Genomic DNA, 24,007 nt, shown 5'->3' with positions numbered 1-24,007 from the left:
ACATTTCCTTCCCGGAGCAATCAGCTTTTGTTCGTTGCTGTGTTTGCTGTCTATATCCTATACACAGCCCCCAACTAACCTATCAGGTCCCTCAGGCAGGCTCCTTCTCTGATACCTCCTTGCGGAGTCCCCAGTGCCTAGAACAGGACCAAGAATGTGGCAGGGACTTCACACACGTGTGTTGATTGAATCAATAATGGAGTGATGCCAGAAACACCCAGCGTAAAGAGAGGGCTGTGATTAGACACGGGATGATGCTGTACAAACGGGTAAATCCCAAGGCTGACAGGCCTTCTATGCCAGCAGCATCACCTTGTGTAGTCCATGATGGTGTTGAGCCGGTGAGCAATGGTCAGGACAGTGCAGTCGTCAAACTGCGTCCGGATGGTAGACTGAATGAGGTCATCGGTTTCGAGGTCCACGGCCGCGGTGGCCTCATCCAAGACCAGGATCTTTGTCTTCCTCAGCAGAGCCCGGGCCAGGCACACAAGCTGACGCTGCCCAACGCTTGAGCGGAGACAAAGAGCAGGAGACAGAGTGTCACAACCACCCCTGACCCTGAGCCCAGGCCTGAGCTGGGAGAAGAGAGAAGAGACACCAGGAAAGCACTGCCACTCCCCGCTCCTGCGCCCACGGCAGACGTTAGTGATGCCAGGACATTCTTGCTGCTGACCTAGAAGCGGGCTCAGGATCATTTTCAACACAGGACTCGGAGGGGATATCCAAAATATGTGACGAGGGCAACACGGGCGATGTGACATCACAAGATGGCCCCACATGCGTGCCTTCTGTAGGACCCTCCCCGTTGACTCTGGACTCAACCACGTGTCTTGCTTTGGTCAAGGGCATGCTGGCAAACATAAGGCCAGCAGAGGCTTGCACCGGGAATGCACACCAGGGTTTGTGCACTCTTGCACCTCTGCCGTCACCATGACAACGTGCTTGGGCTGGTCTGCTGAAGGAGGAAGGACATGTGGAGCAGACCCTAATTGCCCCCGCGGACCCCCAGCCAGAGGAGTGAGCCACAAACAGCAGAGCCGCCTGGCCGATCACCCCAGGTGTCTGAACAGTCACTGCCACTGCTCAACACATCTGAGGCTTGGGGGTTGGCGGCCACAGAGATGGGCAACTGAGCCAGCCACTGACTAACAACACTGGAGCAGGACTCTGGTTTGCTGTTGTGCCAGACATGAATACTTTGGTTGCTGGGTCATGGGTGGATCCTGGGACAAGGGCCAACGCAGCTGGGGCAGTGAGTGGTGACTCAGAGGGCTCAGAAAGGTGCTATTAACCGACTGACAGAGAAGCTTTTCAACAGTTTAACAAGCGACAGTCACTCTCAATTGAATGAATGTGGTGGAAGGAAGGAACCGTATTAGCCATCCCGGTTATAGTCCATGGTGAAAAGTCAGTCTGGACTGAAACCCATTTCACAGATACTGAAACTGAGGCTCCAAGAGGTTAAGAGAAATTGGCTTGTCTGTGGCAGAGCCGGGACTCAAACCCAGGTCGGACACATATGCATAAGGACCAAGGCGGAGCCGAGGAGACCCGGTCAGGGCCTCACATGCCTGCCTACCTCAGGTTCTCCCCGCCTTCTGCACACTCGTGGTTCAGCTTATCGGGAAGGGCTGACACAAAGTCCTTGAGGTGAGCCAGCTCCAGGGACGTCCAGACTTCTTCATCAGAGTACTGGCTGAACGGGTCCAGGTTCATGCGCAGGGAACCCGAAAACAAAACAGGGTCCTGTTCGGGGAGAAAACGGCAGATGGCATGTGAGGCTCACGTCATGTTGGGTAGGGATGAGGCAGAAGGGTGGGGTGTGAAAACATCTGATAGGGTCCCGGGGCTCCTTGGAATCACCCTTTCTGGAGACGTTAATAATGGGGGGAAAACAGTTTGGAAAACCTTGGGTTAAGTGAAATAAAATAGATTTCTTGTTGGAAGATTTTCCAGAGGCTTCAATATGCAAAGGTACTGGAACATTCCAGAAGAGAGAAGCAGCCTGGGTAATCCCTGATCATCAAGTGCCATGGATTCCTCCCTGTTCCCCGCCTACAAAGTACAGTCTTAGAAAAAATCTTAGAGAAAATAACATGGCAAGTAAACACATTAGGGAATCACCACCTACAGAAATCAATCTAGAAAATCCATTTTCCTCTCCTGGCTCTTGAGAGACTTATTCTCGTCCCGACTGGAGCCAGCGGGAGTGAAGAAATGATATCCAGTTAATTGCCACTGTTATTCGCAGGCTAAGAGGAGATTCAGCGGCAAAGAAACAGTATGGTTTCGATGAAAATAACAAAATAGGAACACATTTACATTTGTCCTGAAAATACACCTACGTAAGCTTTCAGGGTGCCCCACTGACGCCCTCGGCACACCAGACCCCACCTGTGGGATAATGGTGATCCTGAAGCGCAGATCATGTAGGCCAATCTTGGCTATGTTGATGTCGTCGATAATGATCTCTCCCTCGGCAGACTCGTTGATCCGAAACAAGCCCAGGGTCAGGGATGACTTCCCCGCTCCTGTCCGCCCCACGATGCCAACCTGTGGGGCAGGAAGGGCCCAGGGTAAGGCAGGAAGGCTGGTATCTGGGGGTTACCTCTTGCCCTCCCCCAGGGGGCCCGCATTTCAGGTATCCACCCTAGAGCAGTTCAGTCACCTGGTCGACCCAGTGTCTACCACAGCCCTCCCCATCAGTAGCTTCCCAGGGACATTCCTTCAGGGGCTGTTTTGGCCAAGGGTGTAGAAGGACTTCTGTCTCGGGGTGCCTGGGTGGCTCAGTCGATTAAGCATCTGACTTTGGCTCAGGTTATGATCTTGCAGATCATGAGTCTGAGCCCTGCATCGAGCTCTCTGCTGTCAGTGCACTGCCTACTTTGGATGTCTGACCCCCTACCTCTCTGCCCCTCCCCAGCTCATGCTCTGTCAAAATAAATAAAAAAGGGGACTTCCTTCTCTTTGTCAGCTCTTTTTATAAGTTAAAATTATAATCACTTCTTTTGATAAGTGAGCACAGATCTCCCAAAGAGGGCTCAGGCAGAAGGGGTTTTCCATAAAGCCCCATTTGTTTTCAACTCTCGAAAATACTGGTAATCAGGTATTTTCCCCCTACTGTTTTTCAGTCCTTTGATGGTGAGTTTCCCATCCCGAGCTGCTGAAATATCTCAAAGATTCAAGCAGATCCCCCTGCACACCACACCTTCTCCCCTCGACCCCAGCTGCATGAGCAAAAAAGAGGTTATGGATAGGACCGGTCTCCCTGTTCAGTGGCCAATGATGGACATTCCTGACACCCAGTTACAACTCTTGCCTTCTCATCTGGGCTCTTGAAAGGCAGGCTTCCTCCAACCTCTAACAAAAATGTCACAGAGGAGAGTCTCATGATACAACACAAACCATAAAGCCTCAGTGAGAACACCACCCACTATTCTTCCCCTTGTTCTTAGAGAAATTATCTCACGGGAATAAAACGTTCTGAGCCTCGCAGCAGGAACGGCTTAACAAACACACATGTTTAGAGATGAAGGAAACACTGTCCCATGGCAGGTGACCAGGAAGACCCTTAAGTCTGATTCCTGAGGAGGGTCTAAAGGTCTCAGGGCAAGGACGTCTTACAGGAGCAGCCTGGGACCAGGGGTACATTCCAAACTTCTGACACCCTCACATGTTCATTGAGCCACCCCTACTAGTGATGACAGCATCTTCCTATTGTAGAGCTGGCAAACCTGAATGCCTGCAGGGGACAGCTAGGCACACAAGTGAGACAGGGAGGGACAGGGTGAGCTGAGAAGCTCTTGTCTGGTCTAGAAAAAGCCAGGCAGGGAGTGTAAGCCCAGTGTTGCTACATGTTCTGATCTTTTTTTTTTTTTAAATGTTTATTTATTTTTTTTGAGACAGAGAGAGACAGAGCATGAACGGAGGAGGGACAGAGAGAGGGAGACACAGAATCTGAAACGGGCTCCAGGCTCTGAGCTGTCAGCACAGAGCCCGACGCGGGGTTTGAACTCATGGACCGTGAGATCATGACCTGAGCCGAAGTCGGACGCTTAGCCGACTGAGCCACCCAGGCGCGCCCCCCCCCCCTTTTTTTTCATGTTCTGATCTTTCAAGAAAAGCAGGAAGTGGACCTTTACAGAAGGCACACCAGATTTTTCATAATTTTCAACATACTCAGATTTCTCCCCCCCCCCCAAACACACAGGTGGGCCTCATTTGGTGCCCGGTCAACAGTATGCAACACACCTGGGACACTGAGCAGCTTTTACCTCCACAAGCCCCACCCCCACGGTCCAGGGCCGTGATAAACTGGGGGAATGAGGCACCTGGTTTCGCCTGCCCCACTGTGAACGGATGGGGGAAACAAGGTACACCCACCTTCTCCCCTCCATGGATGGTGACGTTAATGTGCTTGAGAACCAAGTCCAGGTTTTCCCGGTAACGTAGGCCGTAGTCTCGGAATTCTACTCGGCCAACCTGAGGCCAGGTGCTGGGCGGAGCCGTCTCGGGGATTTGCCAGGGAGCCTGTGATCGGGGGTGGGGGGTGGCGGTAAGGGATCTTCAGTCCCATGTGACCCAAGGCTGTAGGTGACCTGCAGGTCCCCTGACCTCATCTCCCTCCCTCTTGCTCACTCGGCTCCCCACGGGGCTGCACTACCTCTCAAACACACCTGCGTACCTCGCTGCTGGGCCTTTGCACCTGCAGGTGCCCCTGTCTGGAATGCTCTTTCCCAAACTACCCTCTCGTGCGCTCCCTGGCATGCTGCACATCTTCCGCCAATTCAGACCACCCCCTGCCTCTGTGGCCTCCGTCCCCTCCCCTGCTTCGTTCTCCTCCAGACCACCGGGCACCTCCTAGCACCGCAGGTGTGCATTAATTCGCTTATTCTGTCACCCACGCCCCCTGGAACATCTCTGTCAGGACAGGTTCTTTCCCTGCTTGCTGTCATACTCCAGGCACACAGTAGGGACTCCACGAATATTTGTGGACTGTACCAATAAGTGAGTGGTCTTCTCTGGTCAGACACAAGGGCAGAGGTGTCAGTCTGAATGCCTTCTACATCTGGATACCAACTATGCAGCAACGGCTAATGAGAAAGATCACGGTCCCATGACCTCACTTCATCCTCACTACAATCCCATGAGAGGGGTCCTTTCATTACCCCCAGTTTACACATGAGGAAACTGAAACACAGAGAGGGTGAGTAACTTGCCCAGAGTCACACAGCCCCTATTTCTGAAAAGCTTCTTAAGTTCAGTTCAGCATTTCCTGAGCTCTACAACTGGATGTGCTCCGGGCCAGGCTGGAGGCTACCTTTGCGGGAGCTGAGGAATGGAGGGGACAGCAAGAGAGAACTTTCATCCTTTCTCCCCCATAAGCTTGTTATATTAATTTTCATTTACAACAAGCACAGTCCCCTTTTACAAATTTATGTATAATGCAGGGGATACGCTGTAAGAACACAGAGGGCACTGGAGAGAGAGGTGGGTGGAACTTTCTAACGGTGAAAATATATTCTATATAAATACATATTTTTAGTAGTGCTAAGACCCTGGATCTTTACATTCTTTTGTATTTTTCAAGTATGCTCTTATTTGAAAATTAAAAAAGTAAGTAATTAAAAGAAGTAAAAACAAAAATTTTTAAAATAAATTTAATTTCGGGGCACCTGGGTGGCTCAGTAGGTTAAGGGTCTGACTCTTGGTTTCAGCTCAGGTCATCTCATGGTTCGGGAGACTGAGCTGACAGCACAGAGCCTGCTCAGGATTCTGTCTCTCTCTCTCTCTCTCTCTCTCTCTCTGTCCTTCCCCTGCTTGGGCTCTGTTTCTCTCTCTCTCTCTCTCTCTCAAAAACAAATAAACATCCAGAAATTAAAAAAAATAAATTTAATTTCATACTTCATGCACAGTGAACTGCAGGCCATGTGAATTAGATCTTAAAAACTAAAAAAATAAATTCGATGTTGAGCGCTAAAACCCCTGGTGTAATACACTCTTATTTGCACAGGGGGCGCTCACACCATTCTGAATAATGCTCTCCCATGAAGCGGGACCTGGTTCACCTGTGTAAGAGTCTTAAGGACGGGGCATTTTCTTGGGAGGCAGTGTGCCAATGGCCACGTAACCTTGAGCAAAGTAACTTAACCCTGTGTCTTAGTTTCCTGATGCGTAAAATGGGGATCATGACAGAACATGAGCTATAAGGCTACATAAAGATTACACGAATTACTCTACATAAATTGTATGAATTACTCTATGTAAAATGTGTAGGACGGGGCTGACAGCTCCCGAGGGCCCAACATGTGTCCCTAATATTACTGGTGGTGGGGGCGATGAGGGGATCCACTGGTATTGTCACCATGATCACTGCCAATGCCACCAGTGACAGCGTGTAGACAGAAAACGGCACTTTCTAGGGGCAATGTGGCACTGATGTCTGGACACTTGGGTCCTACCCTGACCACGTGTGACCTTGGATCAGTCACTGTCCCTCCCCAGGCGACCCTCTCCTCCATCTATAAAATGGGGACTTGGGTCAAACAACTGCCGGGTTCCCCAAACTTCGGTCATGATTTTTACAACATCCACGTACTGACTCTCTTGCTGTTGACTTTCAGGGCTTTGAAACAACTGATATTTAATTTTTAAATGTGAAGATGAAACTCGTCTCATTCTGCACCACACAAGTCCCTCATACAGATAAGTAACAAAGAACAGAAGACAATTTTCGCTGAATAGGGGTTGTCTGTTGAAGGCACCCAGGTCGCGCTGACGAGGTCAGGTGAGGGCAGGCGAGGGCAGGCCAGGGGCCGGCTTTACCTCCTTCTCCGTTTCCGAATACTCCTTCAGTCTCTCCACGGCCACGATGTTGGTCTCCAACTCGGACGACATGCGAACCAGCCAGTTCAAGTACGTGGTGACCTGTGCACAGAAGAGTCACATGGAGCTTCTGGGGTGAGCAGGGGCTGCTTTATCTTCAGCAAGTGATTACGAATTACGCAATTTTTTGAGGTAAGAAAGGTACCAGCCTCACGTACCGCCATCGCCAGACCGCACCTCTTAGGCAAGCACGTTTCAAAATAACCCCTGGGCCACACAAGCAATCAGAAAGGGCATCAGAAAAGATTTCCAACGAGATGGTAATAAGGGAAAACCCAATGTATCAAAATTTGGGCAATGTGGGCTAAAGCCGGAATGAGAGATAAAGTGATAGAGTGAAAAGCATTTTTCCTGTCGCTGGAGGCATCCTCTTGGTTCATCAAGGGCTTTCCTTGACTGACGGGGGAATCCCGGCCCTGTGTCTCATCTCCCTCCAGCACCAGCGGGTCACTGGGCTTCTCAAACGCCGCTTGGCCCCTCACCTCTCCCCCAGCTCCTGCGGGGATTCAAAGCAAAGTCCCGAGACCCTGACAACCGTAAGAGAATGCAGCTGGGGGCACCTGTCTTACCTGCAGTGAGTAGGACACCGAGAGGCCCACTAAGCCGGCGCTGAGACTGTGCCTGGAGATCACGGCAAACAGGGCAGCAAACAGGACGATGCAGTTGCCTACGCACTCCAGCCGCACGGCCAGCCACCTGCTCACAGACACACAGGCAGATGGACAGACACACCAGGAGTTGGCTCGTCAGAGATTTGGTTTCTGGCTCAAGCCGGGGAAGGAGGGAGGTACTTTGCTAATGGAAAGAATTCCCTGAGAGCTCCCGAAACAGGCCTTCAATCTGTCCTCTCATGGGGAAAGGAGAGCCAAAGGGACACGGTCTCACTAATTCCTCATTGATCTCGCAACCCCGGGGGACTGAAACAGAGTTCTCCAGAAGGAGCCTTCCCGGGAAACTAAAGCTTGCCTTTTTAAGAACCAACTTTTTTTTTTACGGAAACCTTTATAACATACCCATGTACACCCATCTGCAAAGACAGGTCCAGGAAAGTTCCTAAATACTAAGAAGTCATCAACTGTAAGAGGCAGCACTGTTGTAAAAATAACCTTTCCTTGGCAGAAGGGGGAAGGGAGAGTGAGAAATGAAACACTATTTTCAATGTAGCTGTAATGTTCCTAGATCACCCTCCTTTTAGAAATGTTAAAATACACTGTTTTACCTCTTGGAATATAAACAGATAACATTATTGGTTTAAAGCGAACTTCCCCAGCGTACCTCCAAGCGTTAGGAATATTAGTGATTTAAGGTGTAAAACATTTTAGGGAAATGGTGTTGTTGATCTTATTTCCACTACAGCCCTTAAGATTCGTGTGACTGGGGGTGCCTGGGTGGCTTAGTAAGTTGAGCGTCTAACTTCGGCTCAGGTCATGATCTCACGGTTTGTGGGTTCAGGCCCCACATCGGGCTCTGTGCTGACAACTCAGAGCCTGGAGCCTGCTTCCGATTCTGTGTCTCCCTCTCTCTCTGCCCCTCCCTTGCTCACACACTCTCTCTCTTTCTCTCTAAATAAATAAATAAATAAATAAACATAAAAAAAAGAAAAATTTATCTTTTTTTATTAAAAAAATTTTAACATTTATTTATTTTTGAGAGATAGAGTGAGCGAGAGTATTAGCAGGGAAGGGGCAGTGAGAGAATGGGGACACAGAACCCAAAGCAGGTTTGAACGGGGCTCGAACTCATGAACCACGAGATCGTGACCTGAGCCAAAGTCAGACGCAAAACGAAGTGAGCCACCCGGGCGCCCCAAAAAAAGAAAAAATTTAAAAAGATTCATGTGCCTGATCTTCCTGGGTGTGAGCTTATCCTAGAAACAGACCCAAATTTGAGAAACTCCCTGACGATTCTGCAGGGGAAGGTCAGGTCTCCAGTGATTCATGGTCTCCCCACCCAGTCTTACCTTCTGGGATTATATTGTGTACGACGGGGCAACAGTTGGTTACGACACGTTGCTCCCAGGGTGAGTCACCCCTCTCCAGAATTTCCTATCCCACATCTCAAAAAACGTATCAGGACATGAGTGAGGAGAATATTCTTTTAGGGATAAGTCAGATACTTTTCTGAATTTAGTCAACAAGTAGCGAACTCCTGTCCCTTCTTTGGGACGGATGCTTTTTTCATCATGGCCATTTCACATGGTCCAACCTCAGGCTGGTGAACGGCTTCCAAAGCTCATCACACAGGGGTGGTGGGTGATCACCCCCGTCAGCTGAGAACCAGGCCACAAAAATATCAGCTGAGCCCGCCTGTCACCGATGACCTTGTACCGTCAGGACCACAGCGAACGGATAGTTCCTGCAGCATTTTCTGACTCCAGAAAATCTTGCTCCCTGTTGTTCCTCAGTGCCACCGGAGTGCCTGTGCTTCAAGCTGCCAGTGCTCCTGTCTGCTTTTAATGTTATTCTGTCCCTTCCCGCCCCCACCAAGTCTAACCATCCCGTGTGTGAGGCCCTCCTCCAGGAACTAAGGCTTCCTTCACCTCCTCCAGCGGGCTTCGGGTGCCCACCTGTTGGCCACGATGCTGGGGTAATAGGCCTTCTGGTTCTCGTCCACCTTCAGGTCGCTCTGGCGGATGAAGCGCTCCTGTTCCTCGAAGGCGCGGATGACGCTGACACCCAGCAGGGTCTCGTTGAAGTGGGAATACACTGGGGAGCGGCTGACGGATTCGAGGCGTTTCAGCTGCCGGGACGAGGCCACGTAGAACCTCTAGGGGAAGAGAACGGACCAGGGAGCTCGCAAAGCCCCTCCCATGCCAGCCACCCCCCACCAGGGCCGCGCTGGAAAAAGCCTGGACACACACGGCACCTCCGGAAGGCAAGATGGTGGAACTGGGCTGCTTTTTAACAGGTGTCTCTGCTCACCCGATGCCAGCACAACAGAATGACGACAGCGACCACATAATGCCAGCAGCTCAGGCCCACGGGGAGCCGACTACCCTAGCACAGTTTGAAGTCCTTCCACAGAATCGGCTCATTTCATCGTCACCACACAGCTAGGAGTCGGTGCTCATTTGCACGGACCGCCAGTAAACCCAGGCACAAAGAAGCTCGCTGACCTCTTCCCCCTCAGGTCCCCCTCAGGCGACAAGTGGCCGAGTTGGGGGGCTGGACTCGGAGAAGCCGGCTGTCAAGGGTGAACCCCAGCACTGTCCTGCCTCTCTCAAGCCACAGACCTCTAGGGTTTTCTGGACCCAGCAGCGTGGCCTTTGGCCTCCACCTGTCCCCGCGGGCAGTCACCCCATCGGCTCTGCTCCTGCCCTAACCAGGGCAGATGGAACAAAAGCAAAGCAAATCGCGCCCTGGAAGCTTCGAGGACCCGCCCTTAGATGACAGACTGGTCACGTGAGGACATTTAGTTCTCGCGGCCTTAGTTTCCTCGTCTGTACAAACAGGACTGGGGAGACTGAGGTTCCCCATTCTGGAGATGGCACGTAATGTGAAGGCAGGTGTTTCACAAGCGACACAGCCAGACAAATGAACAAGACAGGGAACAAAGGGTGGTTAGGGACACGGCCTCCCCGCCTCCTGGGGCCCTTGTGGGGGCAGAGACCTTCCACAGAGAACAGTGAACATAATGGAGGAGTCGAACAGGGCTCCGAGTTTAGCAGCTGCTTCCTGGACGGCAGTGTGTGCGGTCACCTGAACCCACACCTGGGCAGCCTTCTGGGTCCTGGAAACTCTGTAAGCTAACCCAGCACCACGCCAGCCAGGGCAGGCCCACGATGGTTGCTCTGCCAGTCCCGAGGGTAGGCCAGATGCCCTCTCTGCTCCCGAGCCTCTCGGCCTTGAACAAAACCCTGATGCCTCGGCCCCGCGGGATCTGCCCTGGGAGGGTTCCTCTCCCCGGCTTTCTTTCTAAACATCCCGGATGGAAATCACTCTCAAGTATTTTCCCTGCTCAACCTACTCCACTTTATTTACTGTAGAAAGCTACCCTGAGATGTATTTGTCTTTAAATTATTGTTTGCTTACTTATTTTTAATTTTAAAAAATATTTTATTTATTTTTCAGAGAAGACAAGTGGGGAAGGGGCAGTGAGAGAAGGACAGAGGATCTGAAGTGGGCTTTGTGCGGACAGCAGGGGGCCCAACACGCGGCTCGAACTCATGAACCGCAAGATGATGACCCGAGCTGAAGCCACCCAGGAGCCCCTAAACTCAGTCTTTTAAAAAAAGAACTATTAGCTAGCTTCCCTTTTATTATTTTTTTTAAATTTTTTTTAATCTTTATTTATTTTTGAGAGAGAACGTGTGAGCAGGGGAGGAGCAGAGAGAGAGGGAGACAGAATCTGAAGCAGGTTCCAGGCTCTGAGCTGTCAGCACAGAGGCCAACGTGGGGCTGTAACTCACAAACCGCGAGATCATAACCTGGGCCGAAGTTGGACGCTCAACCGACTGAGCCACCCAGGCGCCCCGCTAGCTTCCCTTTTAAACTCTATTCCAGGAGACATAATTCACCCCACCAGACTCACCTTACTTTTTCAGAAACCAAGTGCCTGGTGCTTGTAAATAAAAATAACTGCTTGCTGGGCACCTGGGGGGCTAGGATGGTTATGCATCCAACCGCTGATTTTGGCTCAGGTCACGATCTCACGGGTTCATGGGTTTGAACCCGGTGTTGGGCTCCACGCTGGCAGCACGGAACCTGTTTGGGATTCTGTCTTACCCTCTCTCTCTGCCCCTCCCCGAGTCGTGTTCGAGCTCTCTCTCTCTCTCTAAATAAATAAATAAGCATTGGGGCGCCTGGGTGGCTCAGTCGGTTAAGCGTCCGACTTCGGCTCAGGTCACGATCTCACGGTCCGTGAGTTCGAGCCCGACGCTGTGCTGACAGCTCAGAGCCTGGAGCCTGCTTCGATTCTGTGTCTCCCTCTCTCTCTGCCCCTCCCCGTTCATGCTCTGTCTCTCTCTGTCCCAAAAATAAATAAACGTTAAATAAATAAATAAATAAATAAATAAGCATTAAAGTAAATAAATAAAGGGGCTCCTGGGTGGCTCAGTCAGTTAAGCGTCCAACTTCGACTCAGGTCATGATCTCGCAGTTCCTGAGTTCAAGCCCCAGGTCGGGTTCTGTGCTGACAGCTCAGAGCCTGGAGCCTGCTTCGGATTCTGTATTTCCCTCTCTCTCTCTGCCCCTCCCCTGCTCACACCCTGTCTCTATCTCAAAAATAAACATTTACAAAAATAATAAATAAAATAAGTAAATAAATAATAACCACTCGACAAGCACCTGCCTGAGCCAGGCAGCAGGCCACAAGCTAAGGTACTTGGAGCTGTGACTGGGCAGTTTTTCAGACACCAAAATATTCCATAAAAGCAGAAATGCCTTCTTCCAAGCAACAAGGACGCCCCAACACAAGTCCACATCGGCGTATCTCTTCATCTTTTTATAAAAATGACTTGCTTTTAAATTAAAACATTAATGGGTAGCCATTTAAAACGCTGGAGGTTGGGGGAATGATACAGATGGGAATATTAAAAAAAAAAAAATCACACTGCAGCCATTACACTCAGATAATCACTATTCAAATCTCAGTGTATAACCTTCCAGATCTTTTCGGAGGAAAGAGAAAGAACCTATGTGTATCGAAAAGCCACTTTTTAATCAAGATATAACACACATTATGCTGAAAAATGCACCAAATCTTTACAGCTTGATGAAGTTTACATTCATTCACACCTGCACCCCCACTTTCTGACCAAAATCTTGAACATCTCCAACATCCATAAAATTCTGGTGTCCTCTGCGTCAAAATTCTCAAGTTATTTCTAGTTTGAGGCTATTATGAACCAAGATGCTAAGAACGTTCTAGCACTTTTTTTTTTTTTTTTAGTAGATGCATTCTCTCATCTCTATTGCATATATGCTGAGGAAGGACTGCTAGGTGGTAGGGTAAGTGTGTATTTAGTCAAAAGTCATTAAACAAACAAATTCTCCCAACCCTTGGGGACACCAAGTTTTGCTTTTCCTCTCACTGCTTCCGTTTCTGGCCCTGCACAAGCACATTATGCTTGCATCTTGGTTATAGTAACAGTGTGTATATAATATGATCCTTTGCTGAACTGTCTTTGTTGTTTAAAAATAAAATCCATGGAGGGGCACCTTGGTGGCTCAGTCGGTCAAGCGTCCGACTTTGGTTCGGACTTTGGTTGCTTTAAAATCTCATGGTTTGTGGGTTTTGTTTTTTTTTTACTTTCTTTCAATGTTTTCATTATTTTTGAGACAGAGAGAGATAGAGTGTGAGCAGGGGAGGGGCAGAGAGAGAGGGAGACACAGAATCCGAAGCAGGCTCCAGGGTCCGAGCCGTCAGCACAGAGCCCCGATGTGGGGCTCGAACCCATGGACCGTGAGATCATGACCTGAGCCGAATTTGGACGCTTAACCGACTGAGCCACCCAGGCGCCCCTGGTTTGTGGGTCTGAGCCCCGCGTTGGACTCTGTGCTACAGCTCAGAGCCTGGATCCCGCTTGGAATTCTATGTCTCCCCCTCTCTCTGCCCCTCCCCCACTCGTGCTGTCTCTCTCAAACATTAAAACATTAAAAATAAATAAATAAAAAATAAAATCGGTGGTATCGCAACAACATCTCCGTAATCATCTCCATTAAGGAACACGAGATCCCATCGCTGAGTGAAAAAAAAAGCTGGCACCAACTTAAAGAGAACACAATGGGGGTGTCGCAGTGGGTCCTGCTCTCTCTGGTTCCACCTTCATTCATGCACACCAACCACGGGGCCACAGCGTGGTGGAGCCTGGGGGAGGGCTGACGACCAAGGGCTCCGGACCCCGCGTGAGCAGGCCACGGCACAGCCTGACGCGTGGAGGTCTTGGCAGGTCTCCCTCTCGTTTTGTGCTGTAGTGATTGTCTCCCATCTAAACCACTGTCTCCCGCCAGCAACTGTGCTGCAGGTAACCTTTTCGGGGCAGAAAGGGGCAGTGCAGCACCGTGGTTACCAACGCAAGCTTTAAAATCAGACAGACGTGAGTTCACACTCCCAGCTGCACCACCAGGGCCTCGACACGCTCCTCCGTCAGCTGCAAGCACAGTTTACGTGGCCATCACCTAAACAACCACACTGACTCCCTTGCTGTGTTTGTTCCCCTTCCTCGGTCTTGTATTCTGAAATACACATTGATGGCTGGAGCTCCAGCAACCACCTTAGACCATGAGGTCAACTTAAGAATGGAAGGCTTGTGCAAAGCTGGGAAAACTTAAAAAAAAAAAAAAAAACACAACAGCGACGAAGTCTGGGACATTAACAAATGTGTGCAACTGCCACACCAGAGCTGAAGGGCCCACTTCTAAATTTCTACTATGAGAAAAAAATAAATAGAAACAACAAACAAATAAGTATATACATTTCCACTAGGAGAGAGAAAGACAAACATCTTGTCTGAGCTGCTGTTATTCACATCTCTATTTTCTGCAGGGGGGCTAAGACCTAAAGAATTTAATAAAACTCTTCTAAGTTTATTTATTTTGAGAGAGAGAGAGAGAGAGAGAGAGAGAGAGAGAGAACACGCGCGCATGTGTGTGCACGTGGGTGGGGGAGGGCAGAGAAAGAGGGAGAGAGAGAATCCCAAGCAGGCTCTGTGCTGTGAGCACAGAGCCCAATGTGGAGCTCGATCTCCCAAAACCATGAGATGACGACTTCAGTCGAGACCACGAGGTGGACGCTTAACCGACTGTGCCACCCGGGTACCCCCATGATGTTAATAATCAATTTTAATAATCAAGGTGTCTTTACTACTGAAAAGTGACAAACACCAGCTGGGCCCTCTGCCGGCAAATCGCGCACAGCGCCGTGCCGCGGAAATGGGAAGACGGTGTGAGGCCCGGACTCACACGGGAGCGTGAAACTCAGGAGGGCTCCTCCTGCAGCCCCGAGACCCCGCCTCTCACCTGCACGAAGAAGTAGATGAGGCCCAGCGGCGGGATGATGATGGCAGCGATGGGCGTGGCCAGCAGGATGATGGTGCAGGCGCCGATGACGTTGAACAGGGAGCCCATGAACATCTTGATGACCTGAGGGATCATCGAGTCCACCGTGTCCAGCTCCTTGGAGAAGCGGTTCACCAGGTTCCCGCTGGGGGTCCGCTCGAAGAAGCTCATGGGGGACCGGAGCACGTTCTGGAGCAGGTTCAGGTGCAGGCGGCGGGAAGCGAAGATCCCCCCGATGGACAGCGCCATGGAGTAGCCGAACACGGAGATACCTGCAACGTTCTGGCGGTAAACACCACAGTGGGGCCCGGGCCCGGGGTGGGGGTGAGGACAGGCCAAGCAGACGCAACAGGCCTGCACGCTCAGCTTCGAACAAAAACGGCAACGGTAATGACGAGAGTCGTGGCTGCTGTTTACTGAGGACTCAGTGTCTATTCAACACCGTATAAGAGTTTTACATGTTAATTTTTTTAAAAATTTAAATGTTTGTTTTTCAGAGAGAGAGAGAGAGCGCGCGAGCACGAGCAGAGACAGAGAGAGACACAGAATCCGAGGCAGGCTCCAGGCTCTGAGCTGTCAGCACAGAACCCGACGTGGTTCTCAAACGCGAAACATGAGATCGTGACCCGAGCCGAAGTCAGATGTTCGACTGATGGAGTCACCCAGGTGCCCCACATGCACCTAATTCTTTTTTTTTATTAAAAAAAATTTTTTTTTAATGTTTATTTATTTTTGAGACAGAGAGAGACAGAGCATGAACAGGGGAGGAGCAGAGAGAGAGGGAGACACAGGATCTGAAACAGGCTCCAGGCTCTGAACTGTTAGCACAGAGCCCAACGCGGGGCTTGAACTCACGGACCGTGAGATCATGACCTGAGCCAAAGTCGGACGCCTAACCGACCAAGCCACCCAGGCGCCCCCACATGCACCTAATTCTTAAGACTGACTCTGTATAAATCCTATTAGCACCCATTTTACAGAGAAGGGAGCTCAAGGTCAGACAGGTGAACTCCTCTGCCCTCAATACAGTCAGCCAATCAGCAGCAGAGTCGGGGTTCTGATCCAGGAAGCCTGCTTGCTCCAGGGTCATGCTCTTAATCTGTATGCCACATTCCTCTAGACCAGTGGCATGCAACACAACTTTCTGGAACGATGGAAATGTTCTGGACCTATGCAGTCCAGTGTGGTCACCTCCAGGCACACGTGGCTACTGAGCACTTGAAATGTGGCCAGTGCCACTGAACAGCTGATACTGTTACTTAGGTTTGAGGAACTGCAATTCAAAGAGCCACACTGTGGCCAGCGGCCACCAGAGTGGACAGCTCAGCTCTGGAACAGACACTGCTGCTGTGTGAGGCAGGGAAACATCACACCCACTCTGTGTCCCACCTTCCCTCAAGGACAGTTTGGAGGCCAGTCCCATGCCCAATGACGAGGTGTCAGGGATGAAGAAATCTGGGAAATCCATGTCTACTCTTCTGGTTTTTTTTTTTTTTTCTTTTCAAAGCCATCTCCCGGAGACCATGAGACATCTGTGGCTCCTCTGAACAAGCCACAGCGAGACAGCCGTTCTTTGCAAAGAGACTTCATAGGGATGGAGAGGCTCACTCTCGGGAGCAGGGGCTGAAACAAGTGGCTGCAGCCAAGCACTGCCCAACTGCGTCTTTGCCACCTACCAGCTGTGGGACCTTCCCGCAACCTCTAGGCACCGGGGGTCCTCCTCTATAAGATGGCAACAATGATACGTAACCTTGTAGCACTGCTGAATGTGAAGGGCAGCGTGCCGCTGTACAGAAAGTACTCAAATGTATCAAACCTATACTTACGTATCACAGACACTGAACACACGTAGGTAGGGACAGATGCACACTGCTTTTAGGAGTCTAAACACACGGCTCGGTTAGCACAGTGTAGCACAGTGATCAAGAACAGGGGCTCCTGGGCCAGACCACCTCATTCAAAGCCAGCCCTGCCCATGTATTTGCTGTGCAACTTCGGGCAACTTACTTAACCTCACTGGGGCTTAGAGTCTCTATTTCTTTTCTTTTCTCTTTTTTTAAAATTAATTTATTTTTATTTACAAAATTTTTAATGTTTATTTTTGAGAGAGATAGAAAGACAGATGGAGTGCCTGGGTGGATCAGTTGGTCAGGCATCCAACTTCAGTTCAGGTCACGATCTCGTGGTTCATGAGTTCGAGCCCTGCATCAGGACCTGTGCTGACAGCTGGGAGCCTAGAGCCTGCTTCCAATTCTGTGTGTCATTCCCTCTCTGCCCCTCCCCTGTGTGCACTCTGTGTGTGTGTGTGTGTATCTCTCTCTCACAAATAAATAAACATTAAAAAAAAATTAAAACGAAAAAGAAAAAAAAGAGTGCAAGCAGGGGAGGGGCAAACAGAGAGAGAGGGAGAAACGGAATCTAAAGCAGACTCCAGGCTCCGAGCTGTCAGCATGGAACCTGATGTGGGGCTTGAACTCAAATCACAAGATCATGACCTGAGCCTCAGCCATGAGCCACCCAGGTGCCCCTACTCATTTTTATTTTAGAGAGACAGAGTGTGTGCAAGGAACATGGGCAGAGGGAGAGAGAGAAAATCCCAAGCTGGCCCCACGCCCAGTGCCGAGCTCAATGTGGGGTGTGATCCCACAAGCCCAGGATCATGACCTGAGCAAAAATCAAGAGTCAGAAGGGCAAGTGACTGAGCCACCCAAGTGCTGCTAGAGTCTCTATTTCTAAAATGCGGAAAATACTAGCTGTGACCTCATGACACCTGCTGCAAAAGCAAAATAAGTTAAAACACCCAAAAATGTTTAGAACATAACCAGCACCAAGTAAGTGCTCGGTAAGCAACAACTCTTATTATTAACGCTGTTGTGTTTGGGGACCTTTGTGGAACCACAAGAAGGGTACACAGGGTTTCTCAATTTCGTCACTACTGACATTTGAGGCTACATCATTCTCTGTTGTGGGGGCCGGGCTATGCACTGCAGGACATCTAGCGACCCCCCTGACCTCTACAAGGCAGTTGCCCCCCCGCACCGCGACAACTCTAAGTACCTCCAGACATTGCTAAATGTCCCCCCAGGGGACAACATTGAGCACCACTAGCATAATCGAGTTCCCACTCTCAGGGAGCAGGTTAAAGTCCACAGGTGAGAGTTTACAGAAGCCCTATCACCCTGACCCAGGAACAAGGGGCAAGGGCCCTTGCTTGCCAAGGCTCGAGGGGGCTGCTGTTCCTCAGCTTTCCTCATCTGTAAAATGGACACATTGGAGTGCTCTTCATCTCCTAGGGCCCCATGAAACAGAGCATTCAAGAAACATTCCCTCTACAAGGTATCTGAGTGTCTACTAAGTGATAGGTACCGGTCATGTGACTTTGGCTTAGTTTGGGGGTCTGCAAAACCCTGACAAATGGGGGACCCAACTGCATAATAAGACATGGAGACATTTCAAGTGGCCAAAATTGGGTGGGCAGAGGAGGATGGGAAGGAGACGGCCCCCACCTTGCAAAATGCCCAGGGCGCCGTAGACGCTCAGCCGGACTTTGGTGTGCTCCTGGGTCCCGTTGACGATGGGGTCATCAGTCCAGAGGCTGAGCCAATAGTTAGAAGCCAGGGCAGCAACGTGGTTGCACAAGAAAAGGAAGATGCTCAGAAAGGAGATGAACAGTCCGATGGCCTTCATGTAGTCCCAGTACACGGACAGCTTGACCTGCAGACCCGGGGACAGAAGGCATTCGGAGGGTGTTCCCACCACACGCATCCAAGGTCAGGCACTCCAACAGCACCTGTGTGATCCAGTCCCCCCCGCCACCCCCCCCTCCCCGGTGCTCACGCCCATGGCACAGTCCCCCTTAGTTGATGGATAAAGTCAGCAGGAGAGAAAGTCAAGGTGTCTGCCCTCACGGAGCTGCCGGTCAAGTGGCAAGACAGACATCCAGCGTCCAGGTGAATGTGTAATTATAGAGAAGGGCCGGAGCAGTGCAGGATTCCCTCAGAGCGTAAAATTGGGCATCACGACCTGACCGAACGGGGAGGTAACCTGACAATCTCCCTGAGGAAATGGTGACCAAGAACGGAAAAAAAAGCATGTAGGGCAGAGGAAGCAGCATGTGCAAAGGCCCTGAGACAGGAAGGAACACAACACGTTTAGGGAACCGAAGGGAGGCATGGGTGGCTGGAACACGGTCGAGCTACAGAACGAGCGGCAGTCACACCACACAGGGCCTGGAAGATCCTGTTTAGCATTCGGAGCTTTAGTCCAGGCCCATCAGGAAGGTGTGACCTGTGGCCTAGCGACCGAGACCAAGTGCTACGTCCCCCCTCGTTTCCTCTCAACGCGAACGCCGACTCCACATTGGTTCCACTGGCTCCTGGGTGGTCGGTGCTGGCTTAGTCTGTTCCTCGGCTCCAAAGGGCAACCAAGGACTTCGCCCACTCCTCCCTTCCCCGTGGAGCCCAGGAGGAGGGCTAAATAATTCTGTGTAGTTGTTCAAAGGGGGGCCTGAACACCAGAGACAGGGGCAGCCTGCTTTGGGCCAGCCCTAGGCCCAATCTGCCCGGCTCGGTTTCCACAAACGCCAGGTATCTGTCCTTGTGTGGGTGTGCTCATGGTCGCTTCAAGCTCTCATGTGCTGAATCTGGGGTCATAAAAACCACTGATGTGAATAACAGTCGGGCTGAAAGGTTAACAGGTGAAAGCCCGGAGGTCTCGCGTGTAACTGAGTGCTTCTTTTTGACTTTTATTTTGTCCCGTTTTTCCAACTGAAATGGGGGGTGGGGGGTGGGGGGGCTGTTCCAGAATTACCACGTTTTTGTCACCGTTTGGCTTTGTCACACAGCCAAGCAGTCTGCTGCTGATCCCGGAATTACACTGCGGGACTTGGGGACCTCCCCAGCAGCAGCAGAGCACGGTGGGCGTGGGAGTCCAAGATTTCCGAGCGAGCTGGCTGAGCCCAGCTCCACTCCCAGTCGAGCTCCGCCAAGTCACAAGCCCCCTGCTCTGTTGTCCCGGCGTATGAAAGGCAGGTAATACCGGGCGGTGTGGGATTAAATAAGCACTAAGTGGGCCCGGCATTCCTTCTCCGGTCTTTGATTTGGGGTCGCTCCCCAGAGGACCAGCGAGAACAGGAGGGAGGATACACTACAGCCACCTCCACCCCTGACCAAGGCTGCGATGAGAAGAGGAGAGAAGAAGCCTGAAACGGAGGATTCCAGGAGCTTCCGGATGCATCCAGGTAGATCTCAGAGAACGGTGTCCTGACCTCGCTGGTTCCTGAACCACCCCACATGGGGTGTGTACTTCTTATTTTAAAAATTCCATTCCCCCTTTTTTAAAAAACATACCACATGTATTTTTAAAAATAAACTCTGGATCGTTACCATAAATGGAAGATTATTGACACACGCCCAAAACAGGGGAGCATAAAACACATACAAGAAAACAAGGGCCTGAAACCAATTTTCCCTGGGACAAGAAGACGTCAGCGCCTGTCAGTGCTACAGACTTGAATGTTTGTGTCCCTCCAAGTTTGGATGTTGAGATCCTGACCCCGAGGGAGATGGTATGAAGAGGTGGGGCTCTGGGGAAGCGGTCGGATCCTCAGGACGGAACCCTCACAACAGGGTTAGTGCCTTTAGAGGAGTGGCTCCACAGAGCAGACGGCTGTCTGCGAACCAAGAAGCAAGCCCTCTCTAGAAACGCCTGCTGGTACCTTGGTCTTTGGCTCGCCAGCCTCCCGAAGTGCTAGCAATAAAGGCAGGCTGCTTCTAAGCCACCCAGCCTATGGTTTTCTGTGACAGCCGCTCACCAGACTAAGACAGGCATAAAAGATAAACGAGCATCTAACTCAGACTTTCTAGGTAATCATTAGGGTTAAAACAGAAATCAAAGACTCTCATTACGCAACGCGACAGAGATGTTATCTCAGAGGCAACCTTACCTTGTACACAACTTCCCACACGTGGGAAGGCAGGATTTAGAGCACCCAGGTCACCTACAGAAAGCCCCCAGCTGCTCAAAGGAGGTGGTGGTCAGTAGAGCAGAGGCTACAAACGTCAACCCTGGAGTCTGGCTGCCAGGGTTCAAATCCTAGCTCTGCCGTCCCCTGGCTGCGACCTTGGGTAAGTCATTTAGGCTCTCGGGTCCCTGTTTCCAGCACTGGGAAATGGCACTTTTATAGGCTTGTTGAGGGGCAAGACACCAGCGAACATAAACAAGGTGTTCTGCACAGGGCCCCGCACACAGGGACGCCAGCTACGGTCCTCACCTGCCCCGTTTGAGCCTTGTCTGCCTCCACCAGCTTCCACGCGTCCTCGTCCTGGGCTCCAGCTTTCTGCGGCTCGGCGGTGCTCGTGTGGTGGCGGCTAACGTCCCCGCTGTAGGAGGAAGAGTTGCTCAGCTGTCTGGGGAAAGCAGGGCACACGGGCGTCAACCAAACGGGAGCCTCGGGGACAGAGGCAAGCCCAGCAGAGCATCAAGCTAGTTCAATCCTCTGATTTCACAGCCGTGACCCAGGGAGGGGACCCGCGACACAGGACCCCACGGAGAAGATGTTCCTTCACGCAGGCAGTGCTCAAGAAGCATCTCTGGCCTGCTGGTGGTCGTCATCAGCTTTAAACACCACGATACACTATCACCGATCGTGTGGCCCAAAGCCCTCTTTAGAGCCTTCCCCGAGGTAGCCCCACCCCCTGGGAACTTGTCACCCTGGAGAATGATGCAGGCGTGCGTGGGCATATGCACAAGAATGCTCTCTTGAGCCATGGCTCAGTCCCACACGGGCAAAGGGATGGGATGTGACTTCCATCCTGGTTGGGGACTCTCCCCACTGCCTTCTTGGTTTGCAGGCATTCATGAAGCCTGCAAGCTCCTCAGGCCAGCTGGGAGCGGAAGGGGCTCCAGTTAGAAACTGAGGACAGTTATCCGGCCCCTGAGGAACTGATTCCTGCCAACACTCATGTGAGCTTCGTAGTGGATCCTTCCCCAGCCGAACCTTCAGATGAGACCCCAGCCTGCCAGCAACCTCGGATGTGGCTCGTCTGAGACCCTGAATGGACGAAGCGGCTCAGCCGTGCCCAGATCTTCCAAAGCCACAGAAACTAGGAGATGACAAGCCAGTAAGTTTGAGGTCATCTGTTACAAAGCAACTGTTAGGCCCAGTGTCCCTGACGCTTTTGCTCAGTCCGCTCATGGTTCTCCCTGGCAAGCCCCCCACCATCACCACCTGTAGGTCCCAGGACCACCTCGAGGTGCTGCCTTATGTCGGTTTTCTCAGCAAATTCTCCAATCGCAGCAACCATGACCGACTGATCATGTGCCTGAATCCCGGCAGTGCCCCCACAGCCCCGGGGTGAGGCTCAGTTCTACGTGCCTTACACACATGTAGCTAGCTCACTGCCTTGACGGGTGCACCAACAGAGCAGGAATTATTTCCACCTGTCCCGTACAACAAAAATCAGGAGTCTAGGGGGCTACTGTGTGCAGTGTTCTGATGGGAGAAGCTACTCACGCCAATTTCCTTCCCAGCCCAGTGTCTGTGGAATCCACCCCCACCCGGAGCAGGATAACTGCAGGCAGCCCCAGCTCACCCAGTTAGAAGTGAGTGCTGTTTACTGGGTGCTGATGGAGCAAGGTGCTGTGCTGAGTACTTCTCAGGCACTACACGGTGTCCGTCTCACTACAGCCAGCCCCCTGCAGTAGGTACACCGCAGACCCTATCTGACACATAAGAAAACTGAGGCACAGAGAGGTTAAGCAAGCAGGCTCATGGAATGCTGCTCCTCCAAATCCCAAACCATCTAGCTGAAAACAACCTCCTTTAAAGCAGCAAAGCCTAGACCTTTGGAGCACTGGCTCAGAGACCAGGATTGGGTTCGAATCCAAGCTCAGTTTCGGGGCACCTGGGTGGCTCAGTCAGGTAAGCATCTGACTTTGGCTCAGGTCATGATGTCACAGTTCGTGGGTTCAAGCCCCACGTCGGGCTCTGTGCTGGCAGCTCAGAGCCTGGAGCCTGCTTCGGATTCTGTGTCCCTCCCCCGCCCCCCTCTCTCTCTCTCTTTCTCTGCCCCTCCCCCGCTTGTGCTCTGTCTCTGTCTCTCAAAAATAAATGTTAAAAAAAAAAAAAAGTTCACTTTCTCTCCAGCTGCATGACTTAGGGAGAGTGCTCAGTTTGCTCATCTATAAAATGGGAAGGTAAGATTTCAACAGACCATACAGGGCTGGTGCCATGACTGGCTCCTAATGGTGGATTGAACATCGTGGTCGCTACGTGTGACCATTTTGATTCAAATACTGGCTCTTACAGCCTGACCGGTCCAAGCCCCTTTGAACGACTTGAGCCAAGATCAATATCATGTGCGGAACCTGAGTGTCCCAAGTGCAGACAGATGGTTAAATCTGGAAGCCTGTGTGAGAGGTGTGATCTGGTGAACAGTGCCAGGTGAGGTCTCCTAATGATTTGGGAAAGGAGGCAGAAAGCCCACATCTTCTAAGACCTTGGGGAGCTGAAGGCCTGGTCTCGGTAGGTCAGACAGGCTGCCGGCACTCCCATCCCTCTTGGCTCCCAACCCAGGCAGGTGGCAGAGACAGGGCGCCTGGAGAATCCGGAGGAACGGGTCCGCCCGTACCCCCTACCTCTGCAGCTGCTTCCCCGCGACGTCCGTCACCAGCATGCCATTCTCCATCTGCTTCGTCTCCTTCCCGGGACTACTGATGCCTGTTAACCCGGGCAGAAGACAGGAGAGAGGGAAATCGTGATGTCAGGAGCTGGACACCAAGACCCAGGACATTGAGGAAAACCCATCACTTGAACGCAGATAACCTGACCCCCAGGAAGCTCAGAAAGCAGGAGCTGCTTGGCTGAGGCCACAGACAGTCTCCCGGCGCAGGTGCGGGAGATACGTGTTGCTTGCTGGCTCCCTTGGGCCACAGGTGACAGCCTGCGACCACCTAGAGGGCCCCGCAGGGGAGGGTGCCCTGTGCCGGCAGCAACAGGTATAATGCAGTGCAGCTAACAGCGTCTCAGCTGCATGAAGCTTAGTCCAAGGGGCCAGGGCACAGCTCACGGGTCCCTAAGCATCCCGAGCAAGGCGTGTACTCAAATAACAACCAGTTTTGACAAG

At 51.4% G+C, this 24,007-nt stretch overlaps 1 protein-coding gene across 4 annotated transcripts in view; it reads right to left on the bottom strand.

Annotated features, from left to right (window-relative positions):
- ABCC1 (ATP binding cassette subfamily C member 1) overlaps positions 1-24,007 on the bottom strand; it is a 139,120-nt gene that overhangs the window by 1,932 nt on the left and 113,181 nt on the right. For 2 of the 4 annotated variants that reach the window (XM_027043173.2, XM_053213330.1), the window contains exons 20-30: positions 23,520-23,601; positions 21,154-21,289; positions 18,389-18,596; positions 14,844-15,154; positions 9,452-9,651; positions 7,455-7,581; positions 6,826-6,927; positions 4,384-4,530; positions 2,395-2,553; positions 1,580-1,746; positions 313-507 (exon numbers count right to left, since the gene is read on the bottom strand). In XM_027043173.2, coding sequence (XP_026898974.2) covers positions 313-507; positions 1,580-1,746; positions 2,395-2,553; positions 4,384-4,530; positions 6,826-6,927; positions 7,455-7,581; positions 9,452-9,651; positions 14,844-15,154; positions 18,389-18,596; positions 21,154-21,289; positions 23,520-23,601 — 1,834 coding nt within the window. Of the gene's footprint in view, positions 1-312; positions 508-1,579; positions 1,747-2,394; positions 2,554-4,383; positions 4,531-6,825; positions 6,928-7,454; positions 7,582-9,451; positions 9,652-14,843; positions 15,165-18,388; positions 18,597-21,153; positions 21,290-23,519; positions 23,602-24,007 lie in introns of those variants that run through there. The other 2 variants (XM_027043174.2, XM_053213331.1) reach the window with 2 other exon arrangements.

The sequence above is a fragment of the Acinonyx jubatus genome, chromosome E3 (assembly GCF_027475565.1).
Source record: "Acinonyx jubatus isolate Ajub_Pintada_27869175 chromosome E3, VMU_Ajub_asm_v1.0, whole genome shotgun sequence".
Classification (NCBI taxonomy): Eukaryota; Metazoa; Chordata; class Mammalia; order Carnivora; family Felidae; genus Acinonyx; species Acinonyx jubatus.
Note: the sequence above shows the minus strand (reverse complement) of the source record. Positions and strands in the feature narration are given on the sequence as shown.